We start from the raw sequence: 16931 nt of genomic DNA, 5'->3' as shown, positions 1-16931 counted from the left end.
ATGTTAAATTAACAAGAATAATATATAATTGATCCAGGATTCATGAGGGTGAGGGTGAGGGTGGGGGAGGGAAGGGGAAGAAGAGGACCTGATACCAAGGGCTCAAGTAGAAAGAAAATGATTTGTAAATTATGTTGGCAAAATATGTAGAAGTGTGTTTAATACAATTGAATGATGGATTGTTATAAGATTTGTACGAGTCCCCCAATAAAATGATTAATAAAATAAATTGCACATTTGAGGTCATGTAGCTACTTAAGGAGCCAGGTTATATAAATTTAATCATACCAGACAAGGTCTGCTTCTCTTTGGCAGTTCTGTTTGATTTCTACAGTTGAGTTCTCATAAGAGTAACGTTTTGGAAGGTATCTTTTTTTTCTTAAGTATCCTTGTGGCTTTATTGATGTGTCTATAAACTTGAATTAGTAAGGACATTATGTCTTGTGGCAAGGCTTAGCTTATAATCAGCGTTCCTTTATTTTGTTTACATTTATTCTTTATTTCAGGCTTGAGATACAGAAGTGTATTTGAAAGCTTGCAATTTTTTAGTAAATAATATCATGGGACTTTTTAACTGAACACACCAAAAAATATAACAAGTACGCCTATCATCTGAAAAACTTACTGTAGGATAATAGTAAGCACATGTTCCCTTCACCACTCATAAGTTTGTTTTTAAATCATTTTTAGCCTTTTGTTAAGTTTACTTATGCTAATATGATACATGCACACTCAGACTGTTTTGTAGTTCAAAAAATCATTCTAGAACTTATTAAAGAATAATTATTAAATTTATTGAAGAAGACCTATTAAAGACTAGCCCCACTGCATATGGCTTCCAAGGTTGCTATCCTTAGCGAGGCCGAGGGTTACCTCTTTTGTCCTGTGGAATAGCTTGTTGCTTAGGCCACCAACTTTCTGGGTAGCACTCAAGTACTTCAGTATTGCTCCCGTGTCCAGGACTCCTTTGTACTGATGGTTTTGCATGAATAGTAAAGGATTGCATCGTTTTAATGCATTACACTTTCTGTAGAATAAATACAAAACTAAGATACTGAATCAAAACATGTACATTTAAACTTTTTTTAAAACTAATTATCGGGAGCTAATACGATTATCTTATCATTCCATCATTCAGTCACATCAAACAATGTTCTTAATATGTGCTTCTTTGAAAGAGTTGTACCACATTACGGTCTTGTCATCAATGCGTGAGTGAATGCCCATCCCCCAATGGATTTCTTTTTTTCTATTTAAACAGAAAATAATTTAGTGTGTTTTGCTGCCCCATCATCTCTCTTCAGTATTCTCCCTCGTTTTTATCTCCACATTTAAGCCAAGGAGACATCATATGATCTGGGTTCTGTTAAATGGAGTCAAGGTTTTTGTTTGTAAAGGTTCTTTTTAATCTTTTACTTGTTAGCTCTTTGACCTTGGGGAACTGTATAGCTTAACTCTTCTGTATCTGTTTCTTACCAGTAAAGTAGTATCATATATATATTTTTAGTATCGTATTACTTTTGATGACATAGGTTATTTAAAGAAGTGATAGAGTTGGTGTACATTTCTTGCTGTACTTTGTGACAGAAGTACTTCCTAAATGTTAGCAGTTATTTGCACTTAAAAAAATCTGACCATCAAGTTGATTCTGAGTCATAGGGCCTTTAAATGATTAAAACAATGTAAGAAAAGATTGACTGTATCTTCTTACTTGTTACACTCCTACCTCTGATGTTCTAGTTGTTAAGCACTTGTTTAATAACCAAAAGTTTTTTGTTTGTTTTTTTTAAATAAACTTCTAAACTTCTATCTTGGACTGAGCAATGTAGGATATCAGACATTTTAGCACGAAACATGTTACACAAGGTATAGAATGACAACTTAACATAATGTATAGGATAATACCAAGATAATGACAACCTTCAATATACTGTATCACTAAGATAAAAAAAATTGGGGGAATTTTAGGACAATTTAAATCAACAACAACTATCTCTCTAAATACCTGTAAGGGACCATGGACAGTACCCTAAGTGATGACATGAGATACTCGTTTTACCACAAACCATACTCTTTTTTAGATTGTAAATCTTTATTGAAAGACATGAAAAAGGCCTATGTCATTTGAGAGTTATGCCATGTTCATGGATTAGAAGACTGTTATAATCTTCAAATTCAAGAGAAATTACATAAATTTAATAGAAATTGAGTCAAAATTCCAAAAGTGTTTTTCTTGTTTTGTTTTAATGGGTAAATAGCTAAAAATAGCCAGTATACAACTGGAAACTATGGTGATCTTGAACTGGAATTTATTTGTATACTAATATCAGAATCTTTTTTTTTTAATATAGTAAATAATCAGGACCGAATAGTACTGGCACAAAGCTAGAATTTTATCAGTAGATCCACACATAACATAAAATTACTTAGAAACTTGGTTTATGAAACAGTTAATGTCATAGATCAGTGAGGAAAGTATAAACTTTGGGACGTGGAGGTGGAACAACTTATCAATGTGGGGGAAATATATTGGACAGACTAAAGACAGATGTGAGGGGGGAAGCAAAAAAAAACCGTGAAGCTTTGCAAGGCAATACAAAACAATATCCTTTTGACTTCAGAGAGCATATTGTTTTCCCCTCCCAAGAATTTTTGTGCTTAACTTCATACGATACTTTAGAAACACAGCAGCTTTGCTAACACCCACCAGAACACAATCAGGAATCAGTAAAATTTTAAACTCCCTAATCCTCTCTGGAAAAAGTCCGTGTAAAAGTCAGCAAGAGTCTGTTTTTCCCTCTTTGTTGATCAAGGAAATAAAGACCAATTATTGTGCCAGGAGGGGTCACTCTTGCAAGCTTATAACACCCTCAGGCACTATGAAATGGAGGATAGTATCACTAAATGTGTTATTATTTCAAGCAAATGGAGGGTACCATGAATTCATGACCCCAAACTTCCAAACCAAGGAACCAGATCCCTAGAGGTGTTTGTACATTAGCAGCCTGCGTAGCTCTTTATTGATGGATTGCTTTGTTTTTGCCATTGTGGCACGGCTTCTCAAGATCATGTGGATAGAATGTATTTTTTATTTCATGATTTAATGTACAGATTTCTTGGTTTTGTTAGACTCTTGTTGATTGCTTAGCCTCTCTCTACCTCAGTTTCTCATTTGTAAAATGAAAACATTACTTCACTTGTAGGTATGTTTTGAAAGGTAAATGAAATTGCACATATGATAGGCCTTATAAAAATAATTATAAGGCCACATATGATAGGCCTTATAAATGTAATAATTATCAGTATAATAACACATTTAGTGATACTATTCAAGTTACCTACACTGATATTGATCGCCCTCCCCCCCACTGTCAGTCATTGGGGAAAACATCTTCCCACTACTATTACTCTGTAGAATTACTTATAAATTTAGAGAACCTTTTAGTATTAATATAGTTTACAAATACAGTGTTAAGTTATTTCCCATTTTTAAAATACTGACAAAAGTTTGGTCGTTTTTCCTTCAGATCAACTGATAATAGGTATATATACTATGAGAAATAAAGAACACTCAGCTTAAGGTCAAGAAAACTACAAATTTAATGTTATAATAAGATTTTTGCCTTTTGTATTTGTTAATTGCTACAATGTTTTTGTGCAAAGTTTGAGTGTGCTTATGTTTTTAAAGGTGGTGGACCCAGGAAAAGAAAACTATCTTCCTCTTCAGAAACATATGAAGATGATGAATTTAACGATGATCAATCTGTGAAAAAGAAAAAAGTGGATCAGGTAAGATGCATTTTATTGCAGCGTCAAACTCGGCTTCCATGAAATGGCAAGCCCTTACCTGACCTCATCTAGCTTCACAAGAAAGGAGAATTCAACTCCTCACCAGTCAAAGCGTCCCCCCACTTTCATTCTCCTTTTTTCTGATATCAACTGCTTCTCCCACTCTATTTATTATACCTCTCTCCTGAGTCCAATAATCTGTTGCAATGACCACACAGAATTCACAGGCAATACACACAATTATGGGGGGTAATTAGGATTTATTTGTAGGGTCCCCGGAGTACAGTTATTACTTGTTGGACTGCCATCCTGGAGGTCAGCAATTTGAAACCACCAGCCCCTCTGTGGGAGAAAGATGGGGCTTTCTAAGAAGTTACAGTCTCGAAACACACAGAGGCAGTTCTAGCCTGTGGGTTACTATGAGTCAGCATACTACTCAATGATAGTGAGTGGGTGAGATTAGGGAAGTTAATGGGTTACCACAAGTCATGATCCTCAGACATGAATGGTAGACAGGCACCCACACTAGCACCTCTCCTCAGCCCCAGCCAAGTTTTTCTGGTTTTCACCTTAGTAGCCATGTGGTCCCTGCTGCTTCTGCCACTTCGGGTAGGGATTTTTGATGTGCTTGATTAGTGGCTCTTGTTTCTTGATGGTCCTGGGAATTCTCCTGTTACTGTTTCTGAGTTGGCTCATTCTTAGATAGAGTTGTGAATTTTGTGTATCAGCAGATGGTGCCCCTCAAGGCAACAAAGGGTAGTGAGTACATTCCAGTGTAATCCATCCTAGCCATTAGCATAGCAGAATGGTATTACAACACAGGTATAAAACCAAAACCAAATTCCTTGTCACTGAGCCAATTCTGACTCACAGTGACCCTATAGGACAGGGTTGCACTGTCCCTGAGGGTCTCCAAGAATAACTCTTTATGGGAATAGAAAGTCTCATTTTTCTTTTATGGAGCAGCTCGTAGTTTTTGAACTGCTAACCTTGAGGTTAGCAGTTCAATGAGCACCCACTATGCCACCTGGGTCCCCAATGTTACAAAAGAGATTCTAGCAGGAAGGACCATGTGAACTGACCGCAGCTCAGCTGCAGAGCAGAGTATAGGGAGTCAGGATATCAGACTCTAAACTCCACATCAATATTTTATTCTTTTCACAACTAACTCAGGGATTTGAGTTTGCATTTAATTTGTAACTTATTTTCTGTGAAAATTTATCTAGGATTAATGGTTTACCTCCAAATTATGAAGATTAAAAAAAATAATTTTATTGGTGGCTCACACAGCTCTTTTCATAGTCCATACATCCATACATTGTGTCAAGCACCTTTGTACATTTGTTTTGCCACCATCATTTTCAAAACATGTTCTTTCTACTTGAGCCCTTGGTATCAGCTCCTCTTCCCCCCACCCCTCCATTCTCTTTCCCTCACGAACCTTTGATAATTTATAAATTATTATTATTTATTCATGTCTTACACTGACCAGTGTTTCTCTTCACCCATTTTTCTGTTGTTTGTCTCCTTGGGAGGGGACTACATGTAGATCATTGTGATTAGTTCCCACTTTCTCCCCCTACCTTCCCCTTCCCCTCTTGGTATCTCCATTCTCAATATCGGTCCTGAGGGATTTGTCTGTCCGGGATTCCCTGTGTTTCCAGCTCTTACCTGTACCCATGTACATGCTGTGATCTAGCCAGATTTCTAAGGTAGAATTGGGGACATGATGATAGTGGGAGGAATGAAGATGGTTTTGGATTTTTTATAATCATTTTATTAGGGGCTCATACAAGTCATCACAATTAATACATACATCAATTGTGTAAAGCACATTTGTCCATTCATTGCCCCCATCATTCTCAAAACATTTGCTCTCCACTTAAGTCCCTGGCATCAGCTCCTCATTTTTCCCCTCCCCACTCCCCCGAAGATGGTTTTTTCAGGATATTTTATTGTTTATTTTATTCTTAGTAAACAGTTTTATTGGGACACAGTCCTAACAATATGCAACTCAGCAGTTGAGTCATATAAAAAAGTGTTGTGCATTCACTACTCCAATCAGTTGTATGCCATTTTTCTTCTTTATTGTACTTCCCCATTTCTTCCCAGCATCCCCCGCCCCTACACCTCATTACATCCAAGGAACCCTTAGTCTAATTACTGGCTATGGAGATTTGCACATCCTGGGTTTCATATACAAAACATAAAAAACTTAAAAATATATAAAATAGAATCAAAAAGGCTATCAACAATAACAAAACGGAAAAATCACATTTGGAAAGAATATAGTTTTAAAAAGTAAAACAACCTTAAAATGGGTCAAAAGGGAGATCAAATGATAAGGTACTAGATTTAACCTAGTTACTTCTGTCACATAATCCACTTTCCAATCCATTCTCTATGGTAGCAAGGTTATCCCTGGTTCAGAGTGGTACTATACAGGAATATTTGGGATAATATATGTTGAATAAAATTTTACTCAATACATGGTGAATAAATTAACATTTATTCATACATTTTAATCACTTATAAAACAGTAAGCAAACACAAACTGCCTTGCCTTTCTACTTCCCAGAGACAAGTACTTCTGGATGATAATGGAAATTTACCTCTATCTCTGAAAATAGTAGTGGTTCTGATGCTGGTGGGTTGTCTTAGCTTTTCAATAGCTTTTACTCTACAAATGGGATTACTCGGAGGTGTTTCAGTGACTCTTTTGTTTTGCAACTTTCCCCCCTTTCTACATTAAGGAAGATGAAATTTCTCCTTTGTAGTGAAAATCAGAAGCAATGAAACTAACTAGTAATTTCTCTCTCTGTCTCTCTCACTCCTTTTTAAATTTTGTCTGTGAATTAAGGGCAGAAGAAGCCCCAAATAAATAGTTGGATGTCATCTTTTGAAAAGCAGTCTTGGGTATTAATGTTGATGGGAAGTAAAAATTTACTGCGTGGGTTTTAAGGAGTGTAGGGCAGCCATCATGTCAGAGACTATGACCACAGGTGCATTTCCAGTCCCATGCATAACGGCTGTGGGAGAAGTGGCATCATTTATAAATTCCTGGTTTAGATCATGTATGTTACATATACATCCAGAACTTCAAGCTCACATGCAGAATGTTCCGCAAGCCACCCTACTGTTCTTTACACATCTGCTCCTAAGTGTTGCTTCAGACGTGAAATAAGTGAGCACTGTGTGAATGAAGTACTTTTCTTCCATTGAATTAGCCCCCTAGTTAGAAGCCCTGCTGTGTTATGGAGTGCTATAAATGTGCATAAAGCTTTCTATAAATCTGTATGTAAAGGTGTGAATAGAAGCATTTGGATAGGGAAGGCAAATCATACTCGGAGTGGTTATCTACTACTCTGTCCTATGATGAAAGTGTCCCAGTGTACTTAATCATCACAATCTTTTGAAGAATGGTGTTATGTTGTGGACTCATTGTTGGCCTCTGCTCTTGGCGAGTGGGATACGCTCCATTGGTGATAACTAAATAAATCTTGGTTTGCGCAGTTGCATCATGCTGATCTTTATACATAGCGTCTACCCCATCTGAATAAGCATCCAAGTGATTGTAGCCTTGCTGATTTTTCATAAAATGGATTTTTCTTACCTACTTTCTTATTTTAAAATTCTGTAATAGATGTTCTCTGTTGAACATTCACACTGGAAATTATACAGATAAATGTTCCTTCCACCACGTCACAACAAATCACAAATTTTAGCCCTTTCAAGGTCCGTATCTATAAGCACACGTAAGGCAGTGTTTATTATGTTATATTTATTGTGATATTTATGTGTTTCTTAGCTGTTTTTATAAAATTTTGCTACTATTTTTAATTGGGCTCAACTATCATTATTAATGTCACTGATAAAGTTTTTGAGTATTTATATGCCCCTAGCAAGATTTTTCTCATAAGTGTGGAAATTCTCCTGGTTTTCATAGTATGTGGATTTTAATATGTATCTATTTCTTAGTATAGTTGTGGTTACCCAAAGGGGATATGAATTTGTATTGAATCTGTGTGATTTCTGCTCCAATTTTTCCATTGGGGCTTGCTAGAAGTGTTCTACAGCATCTTACCTTTTATAGATTCTTTGTGAATCTTCTATCTGTGGGCATGAGACAATGACAGAATGTACTGCTTCCTAACATGAACTTGTCTTAAGAAGCCTATCATATGTGCGTCTTTTTCTTAGAAGCAGGCAAAATGTAAATATTTATTATTATTATTATTTTAACAGAGAGAGAATATTTATTCTTAACAGATCAAAATTTGCAACATTCTCTGAACTTGGTCTCCATAAAATTCATGATGATGACGGGGGCCAGATTTGGGAGTGGTTATTTCCCTTGCTTTGGGATGCTTGTCTGTTGTTCATGTTCTTGTTAGGTGCCCTAACCTTGGTTCCTGGCTTGTTGTAACCCTCGGTAAACAGAAGGAGACACGGCCCAGCCCTGGACCATCCTCACAATCATTCCTGTGTGCGAACCCATTGTTGCAGCCACCGTGTCAGTCTCCTTGAGGCTCTTCCACATTTTTGTTGACCTTCTACTTTACCAATCATTTTTCAGCACCACATAAAAAACCTGTACCCACTAAGCAGTGTGTAAAACAGCGCAGGGCATTTTTAGCCTCTGGCTTCCCGCTTGCCACCAGGCAAGAGTCAGGCATGCCTCCCCCTCCGTCTTCCTTTACCCTCCAGCTATTCCTCCCCTGACACTTTACTTTTCTCCTGAGTTCAATTATCCGTTGCAAAGGCCACATCAAATTCACAGGCGATATTTGACAATTATATGGCAGTTTATTAGGGAAGTTAACAGGTCAGAATTTGTAAACAGTAAGTGTGCATTCTTTGATGCACAACAGCACCTCTCCTAAGGCAGGCTAGATGGGCCGGATTACATAACCTCTCAAATAAATTAAAAACTCACTGCCAGTATGAGTTCATGCCAACTCATACTGACCCTATAGGACACGATAGAACTGCTTCTGTGGATTTCCTAGACTAAGTCTCTACAGGAATAGAAAGCCTCTTCTTTCTCTGTTGGAGTAGCAGGTGGTTTTGAACTCTGGAACTTGTGGTTAGAACACACTATGCCACCAGAGCTCCTATGTCGCAAATAGTTACTCCATACTTTCTCGCAGCCTCTAGACTGCTTTCAAAATAGCCAAAAAGGCAGAAACAACTCAAATGCCCAAAAGCAAATGAATAGATAAAAATTGTGATGCATAGATAAAATGGAATATTAGTTAGCCCTAAAAAAGAAGTGCTGATGGGATGAGCCTCAAAATCAAGTTTGTTAATATTATCTCTCACTCAGTAGGTTGACTTTACATATGCATTTTATCTTTTATATTACCCTTTTTAATTTCATGGTCTTAAAGATATTTCGCTGATGATAGTATCTTTTCTTGTACTATCTTTAAGACTTCTTGGATTGCTGAGAGCCACCAGAAGGGGTTTTCCTTGCTCCCTCGTCAGGGAGTAAACAACAGGTGATCATTAATTCCACAAATTAAAGGGGGAAAAGAGAGGAGCCCACTGTACTGAACTAATTCATTAACAATCCTAGCGTCTTTCCTCCGTGTTTAAATCTACCATGCAGTTTAGATACTTGGAGTTTTATCATTCTCTCAGTCAGTGTTACTCTCATTTACCTTGGATCTCATGTTCAGCCCTTTTGCTTAGCCCAATCTCTTCGGATGATTGGTAGTTTTAAAGTAGATCCCCTTAGTCAAATAGGGATGCTCAGTTTTTTCTTGCATATTACTTTTTCCGTACACCACTTTTCTTCTTCCTAGTGAGGTACAGTGCTTCCTTACCAAATCTAGCCGACACTTTTTGCCCCTTTCTGGAACCCTGGTAGAGTATATCTTTTCCTCCTCCTCATTTGTATTCTCCACGAGAGCAGTAGTTGAGAGCCCTCAGCTGAAGAGGGTTCTCACTCCTGGAAAGAGTTACAGCACAAAACAATAATAATTTGCAGATGATCAGGGTTCATGAGAGAGGGGGTCATGGCGAGGGAGGGAAAAATGATACCAAGGGCTCAAGCAAAAAGCAAATGTTTTGAGAATGATGATGGGAACATCTGTACAAATGTGCTTGACGTGATGGATGGATGGATGGATTGTTATAAAAGTTGTGTGAGCCCCCAATAAAATGATTTTTTAAAAAAAGTTAAATTATTGTAAACTCACAGGGACTAGTCTACCCTGACCTAGGGTCATTTTAAGTTAGCATCTACTTGACAGTGAATTTCATAACCCCCTCTCCCTAACGTCTGGATAGTTAACTTGTACTGTTAGTGGTGTTATTGTAAGCCACTATCCTCACCACCACCCATTCACCCTCTCCCCGAATGAATAGATTTTTTATTTCCTGTTTATTTCCCTCCATTCCTTAAGCTTGCTCTTTCTTGTAAAGAGTTACAGTCTAGGAAACCCCTGGGGGTACTTCTGCCTTGTCCCATAGGGTCACTGTGAGTCCACAGTGGACTTAGTGGCACTGAGGGAGGGTGGGAGTCTGCATATTAGAAGGAGCTGCAGTTTGAGTTAGCCATGACTGACTTTCAATCTCGTATCCATTGCTTATAACTTTGGACAAGTTAATCAACACCTTTAAGCCTCATTGTACATGTTTACAATGAAACTGCTGTACTATGGAGTAATGAGTCCTGCGTTGACAATATGAAGAAAATATACAAATTCATTAAATGGTATCACTTACAGTCTTCTCACTGGATATAGATGACTCCAGCATCCTTACAGCATTTTGTTATCTGCCTGTAAACTACTGAAATATTAGTTCTGAGACATAACCGAGTATGGCATCCGGGCTTCCCATATCATTAAAGGAATGTGTAGGGAAGCATTTCCGGCAATATTTGCTTTTAATATTTCTAGCACTACCTTCAAATGAGAGCTTTGGAAATAGAATTCTCCACTTGCATGTGGGAGACTGAGGTTTGATTCCTGGCCTACTGCTCCTTATATGAAACCAGCTGTTTAGGGGAGACTTGCATGTTCAGATGCTGAACAGATGTTAGACTAAGTGTCCAGACTGCGGCAGAGTAGAAAGAAAGGCTTGGCAATTCAGAGTTCTTGAACCACTGATGATAGCCCTTTGATTAAAGAAAGGGGTCAACAACTAGTTACTCTTTATTTAACTGTACTTGTATTTTAAAGGGAAATAAAGCTTTGGTGTAGCACTGTGTGGGGAGGGTTCCATTTTGTTGTGAGTGGGGTCACTTTGAGGGTGGGTGGGGTGGGCCGAGTGGACTTCGACAACCACAGTAGCCACCCTGACCCGTGTTTTCAAGATGCTGGTTCTTAAAATGACATTAAAGTATATATATATCAATCTCAAAAAAAAATTAGAGGAAAATGCTTACTAAATCATTTTAAGCACTGAATACAGTTTGAGTTAGTGGATAAGTAATCAAGGCCCTTCAATAATATTAAAGCAGCAATATTTTTAATTCTTAAGATGGAAATTATCAATTTCATGTGACCAAAAATAAGGACTTTTAATTCTTCCAGATCAGATGTGATTTCCAAATCAAGTCAGAATACAAATGCACTTGCCGTAATAACATTGGTATTGATTCTCTCTTTTTCTCATTAGGAAGAAGAATCAAATGAATGTGCAGAATCTAGCAATAATTGGGAAAAGCAGGAAAGTATTGTACTGAAATTACAAAAGGAATTTCCAAATTTTGACAAACAGGTGAGTAATCTTAATGAAGCTTTATCAGTGGGCATTAAATGTTTGTATTGCAAAGTATTGTTCTGAGATCAACCCTGTAAAACACCATTATTATTATTTAGTGTTTCATTTTTATATTTTTCCAGTTACACATACTTTTCATTAAACTTAATTTATACAGATTGTTTAGTCTTTACATTACTTATTTTTAAATTTTTTTCTTATTTTTTATTAATTATCAGCAATCTAAGCAAAACTGACATAACCTTAATAATTTTAACTCAGTAAAGTGTAAATCATTAAGAATACCCTCCATAACTTTGCTATTACAGTACCAGCTCTACTATTTTCATAATAATCTTTCTATAAATTTATGGTAAGAATTTTAGTTCTCTGCATGGACTGGCTACTGAGTTCATGGCCATCCTGGAGCACCCTCTGATGAATACCTGCTGTATGTGACCGGGGACATCCCTCTGCACAAGACCAAGTCTCACCCCGTCTACCCTCTCTCACTGGTCTGCACTTGCCTCCTGAGGGGACAGCCCCTCCCTAATATGCATTGGCCACCACCTGCCTTTTTTAGCTTTTGTCCTTTGCACTGATCACCTTCAAAGCAGCCTCCATCTCCAAAGTGGAAGTCATCGAAGTCAGTGTCCATTGACAGCTGGGCGATGGACAGACAAAGTGAGGTTCATACACAGAATGGGATGTTGTTGGACAACAAAACGTCACCAAGTCGGGAAACAGGTCACGACATGGATGCACCTTGATCCTAGTATGGAGCATGACTCCGAGTGAACTGTCATTTACGTTGATCCAGAATGTTCACAACAGGCAAATCCATGCAGATGGAGCGTAGATCCGTGGTTACCTAGGATGGAGGCGTTCAGGGAAAGACTGCTTATGGGTTCAGGGTGTCCTTTGTGGGGTTATGAAAATTCCCTGCAATCTTGCAATCTACTGGGGATGATGTGGGACACCTTGTGAATGAACTTAATGCTGGTGATCGGTGAACATTAAAAAACACAATCGTTTTTACTTATGTTTGGTTCCTCTCCCCCATCACTGTGTCAGCCCCATGAGGACAATGATTTCTTTTTTGTAGCATTGTATTAGGAGCTCTTAAGTGTATTATTACAATCCATAGTTACATTAGATCAAGCATACTTGGACAATTGCTGCTATCATCATTTTCAATATATTTTCTTCTTGAAAAAAAAAGAATTTTTATGTAGATTATCATCTTTCATTGTCTAATATTTTGTTCTACTTCCCACATTGTAAGAATATTTCCACTGTCACTAAAGATCTCATATCACGGGTGTCGGTGATTGTATAGGTATGCATGTACATACACTCACCGGTCTAGAATCCGGATTGCTTTTGCACTTGCTGACTCATTTGCGCACATACACAGGAGTACATCTGCAGAATTCGGATGACCTACATGTAAAGTGTTATTGCTTCTTTACATTTGTTGAAACTGCATTTTAAGAAGTTCAAAGTTTGTAAAAGCCAGGCTATATATTGAAGCTTCATTTTTAATTGACCAGACATATCCTGGTCCTCTTTTGCTTCAAATACTGTAGAGAGGGACTTACACATATAAAAATAACCCAGCATTTCCCTTTTTCACTCTTGCTTCGTTGCAGTGGTAAAATACATATGAGTGGGGTATCCCTGAAAAAAACAAAACAAGCAAAAATCTCTGCTAGGCAGAGTTTTCTAGTGTACATATTTCCTGCCAGATGGGTGTTGAGCAACTCACTTTTGAGAAGTTTGTCAACCCAGGGATGTAGCCTGGGAAGGTTCTCTCTGGTCACAATGAATTTTTTCATGAAAGCAGTTTCGCTTGAACCTCACTTTTTGTGATGTCCAGTTTAAGAGAATAGCATGCAGCTGTGAAATTTTGTTTCCTGCGCAGGAGAAATGCCACGGAAACTGTTGTGATGTTGAATACAGCTTACAAGGACAGCACTATGGGAAAATGCAGTGTGGAAGTGGTTTTCTCATTTCAAAAAAGGTGAAAGGTCGATTTATGACAAACCTCATTCTGGACTTCGGTCAACTTCCCTAACTGACAAAAATGTCAACAGAATTCATACACTTGTGCTTGAAGACCAACTACGGACCATTGAAGAGATGGGGAAGTTATCTGAACTGTCTTGGAGCTCAGCTCAGCGAATTTCAGCAGAAGATTTGGGAACGAGCAGGGCTGCTGTGAAATTTTGTGCCTTGGATTCTGAATAACCAGGGAAAAGCGCATCGGCTGGAAACATGCCGTGCTTTGAAAGAACAGCTCTAGACTTTTTTTGGTATTGTTACGACCCAAGAGTGAACACAATCAAGCCAGTGGAAGATGCCATCATCACCTCGCCATCCCCCTAAAAAAGCTCTACACGTGAAATCAAAGATCAAGACGATGATCATTTGGTTGTTTTGATGTGAGGGGGATAGTGCATTTGGAGGTTGTTCCACCAGGTCAGACTGTTATTCAAGCTTTCTATTTAGAGCATCGGTTCTCAACCAATGGGTCATGATCCCGTTGGGGACTGAATGACGTTTTCACAGGGGTATCCCGATTCATAACAGTAGCAAAATTATAGTTATGATATAGCAGTGACAATAGTCTTATGGTTGGGGGTCACTACCACATGAGGAACTGTATTAAAGCAGCATTAGGAGGGTTGAGAACCACTGGTTTAGAGGTTCTGAAAAGATTGTGTAATTATGCCACAAAAGCCTGATTTGTGGCAGGTGGGAGACTGGTTTTCCCACCACAATAATAATGCACCTCCTCATGCAGCCATCGCAGTGTGCCACCTTTTAGCATAAAAACAGCAAGCCTCTCTTGCTCCATGCACCTTACTCACCTGACTTTGCTCCGTGCAGCTTCTTTTTTGTTTCTGGGAATGAAAAGGGGCATGAAAGGACAGTTATTTGACAACGTAGAAGATGTGAAGAAATAAATGAGGGAGGTTCTGTCAGCCATCCAAACAGATGAGCTGGAAGAATGCTTCCAAGACTAGAATCGCAGATTTGACAAACGTATTAAGTAATGAAGAGTACTTTGAAGGTGATAAGGTGTTGTAAAAAGAATTAAATACATAGCTTATGGGGAAAAATACCAGGTTTGTTCGAGTATCCCTTTATATATTCAAAGCATGTATAAATCAAGTGTAATAAACCAAGAAAGAAGTGTAAAATTACCACATTTAACCTATATTTTCAGGGGATTAACTTATTTCTTATAGAATATTAAAATTTTATTTCTGTAAGATTCTATTTGACTTTTTTAAAACAAAAATTAATGACTTATTTCTAGGAACTACGAGAAGTACTTAAGGAACATGAATGGATGTACACAGAAGCTTTAGAATCTTTAAAGGTATTTGCAGAAGACCAAGGTAATTGACTATGTTGAGTCTGCTTATATAAAATATAGTCTACATTTTATGTTGTGTATTGTAGAAAACAGTGAAACCTACTAGTAGTTAGAGAAATTATTATAAAAGACACCGGGATTGATTAATTTTTTAAATGGCTAGTTTCTAAATGTTTTATCCTGTTTATTATGGTAATGTGAAGCAAAACAATAAATGAGTGTCTTTTTCTATTTGGTCAACTTTTCCCGAGCCTACTCAGAAAAAGCCTAAGCCTACTTTTAAGCTAACATGTTAACAGGTATAAGTGAAATATTTTACATGTGAACAGCTCTTTTAGCAGGATGGATCTTCCAGTCCTGGTGCCTGCATTCACTTTAGTACAGTGGATGAGAAAAGTACCAGCACCAAAATGTGGTCAAGTGGATGTCATCAGCATGAAAGTCCGTGAGCCCAGAGCAGGATACTCTGAACGTGAGGAGTAGAATCCCATGTGAAGGGGCTCTAGAATGTTTGTGGAAAAATACAAATGAAAAAAAACAGTAGTATTTTTCCACCAATGCTTTGAAACCTCCTCGTATGTTTAGTGACACATTGGGCAAGCACTAAGTAGATTAGCTCTTCATAGTTGCAAAGCCAGCTTAAAAGTCTAGCACAGTACCTTTGAGATTTCCTTGATGGATTCTTCTAAGAAACGCTCTAGATGGCACAGACAACAATGAGAAAGCCACCAATGTTACCAATTCTCAGTGCCCAAAATTACTGGTTCAGGAGACATAGGCTATGGAGGTAAAGAAATTCCAAGGTTCCTTTTGCTTTAATTTCTTAAGTATGGATAAGAATATATAAATGATGATATATGCCTCACTCTAAAAGAATTAGAAAAACAATTTAAAAATTTCAAGTAATAAGAATGTGTTTTATGAAATAATAGTATGCCTTCAATCATAGGCACTTTAAAATTCAATGAAACATTCTCGATTAATGATAGATTCACTGATGGTAAATGCTTATTGCTTTTTGATAGTGTATATTTAAATACTTTTTCATAGAAAACTGATCTTAGAAAAGTGGAAGAAGTGGTGATAAAATAATATAAAAGCAATGAATTAATGCAGGTGGTTGAAGTGGTGTTTTCACTTGTAAAGCTCTCCGTAGGCGGACATGATTTGCTGTTTCACAAGGGGCTGCGGCATAGAAACTGGTCAACTTAGGGATGTACAATAGCTGTCAATTATGTTCTCAGGACTTAAGAAAATTGAACTTTGTTTTTAATTATTTTTATATAATCTGCCTTTAAAACTCATTACTTATACTTACCGTATATACTTGTGTTTAAGCTGAGTTTTCTAGCACATTTTAAATGCAGTTTTTGAGGTAAAATTAGATGCCTCCGCTAGTAATCGGGTCAGCTTATACTCGAATATGTACAGTATTTTAGAATTATAAATTCTGCTTTTGTATCTCCTTAAAGTATATCAAGATTTAACAATAAATTACAACTGTTTCTTCTGCATTAAGAAGAGGAAAATATTTAAACACTTATTTGAAGCCTTAGGTCTTTGTATGTAGTTTACCTATTTCTAATTTAAGTTTTTATCTTTCTTTGTACACAGATATACACTTTGCTTCACAAAATGAGGTCCCAAATGGAAAAGAAGTTTCCTCAAGGAATCAGAATTGCCCTAAAAATACAACTAAACCAAAACTGAAACAGAAATTTTCCATGAAAGCACAAAATGGGTTCAACAAGAAACGTAAAAAAAATGTATTCAATCCTAAGAGAGTTACTGATGACTCTGAATATGACTCAGGTTCTGATGTCGGTAGCTCTCTTGATGAGGACTATAGCAGTGGTGAAGAAGTGATGGAGGATGGCTATAAAGGCAAAATCCTTCATTTCCTTCAAGATGCCTCAATTGGTGAACTTACTTTGATTCCTCAGTGTTCTCAGAAAAAGGCTCAGAAGATAACAGAACTCCGGCCCTTTAATAGTTGGGAAGCTCTGGTAAGGCTACATTCTCTCTCTGCCCCCCTCCCCTTCTG

The 16931-nt window shown here is 37.4% G+C and overlaps 1 protein-coding gene across 2 annotated transcripts in view; it reads left to right on the top strand.

Annotated features, from left to right (window-relative positions):
- Window positions 1-16931, top strand: part of SMARCAD1 (SNF2 related chromatin remodeling ATPase with DExD box 1) — a 94747-nt gene that overhangs the window by 35557 nt on the left and 42259 nt on the right. For both annotated transcript variants that reach the window (XM_075544015.1, XM_075544014.1), the window contains exons 6-9: window positions 3689-3789; window positions 11419-11520; window positions 14828-14909; window positions 16502-16893. In XM_075544015.1, coding sequence (XP_075400130.1) covers window positions 3689-3789; window positions 11419-11520; window positions 14828-14909; window positions 16502-16893 — 677 coding nt within the window. The remainder of the gene's footprint in view (window positions 1-3688; window positions 3790-11418; window positions 11521-14827; window positions 14910-16501; window positions 16894-16931) is intronic.

Source organism: Tenrec ecaudatus, chromosome 3 (assembly GCF_050624435.1).
Source record: "Tenrec ecaudatus isolate mTenEca1 chromosome 3, mTenEca1.hap1, whole genome shotgun sequence".
Taxonomy (NCBI): Eukaryota; Metazoa; Chordata; class Mammalia; order Afrosoricida; family Tenrecidae; genus Tenrec; species Tenrec ecaudatus.
This window is presented reverse-complemented; position numbering and strand designations above follow the sequence as displayed.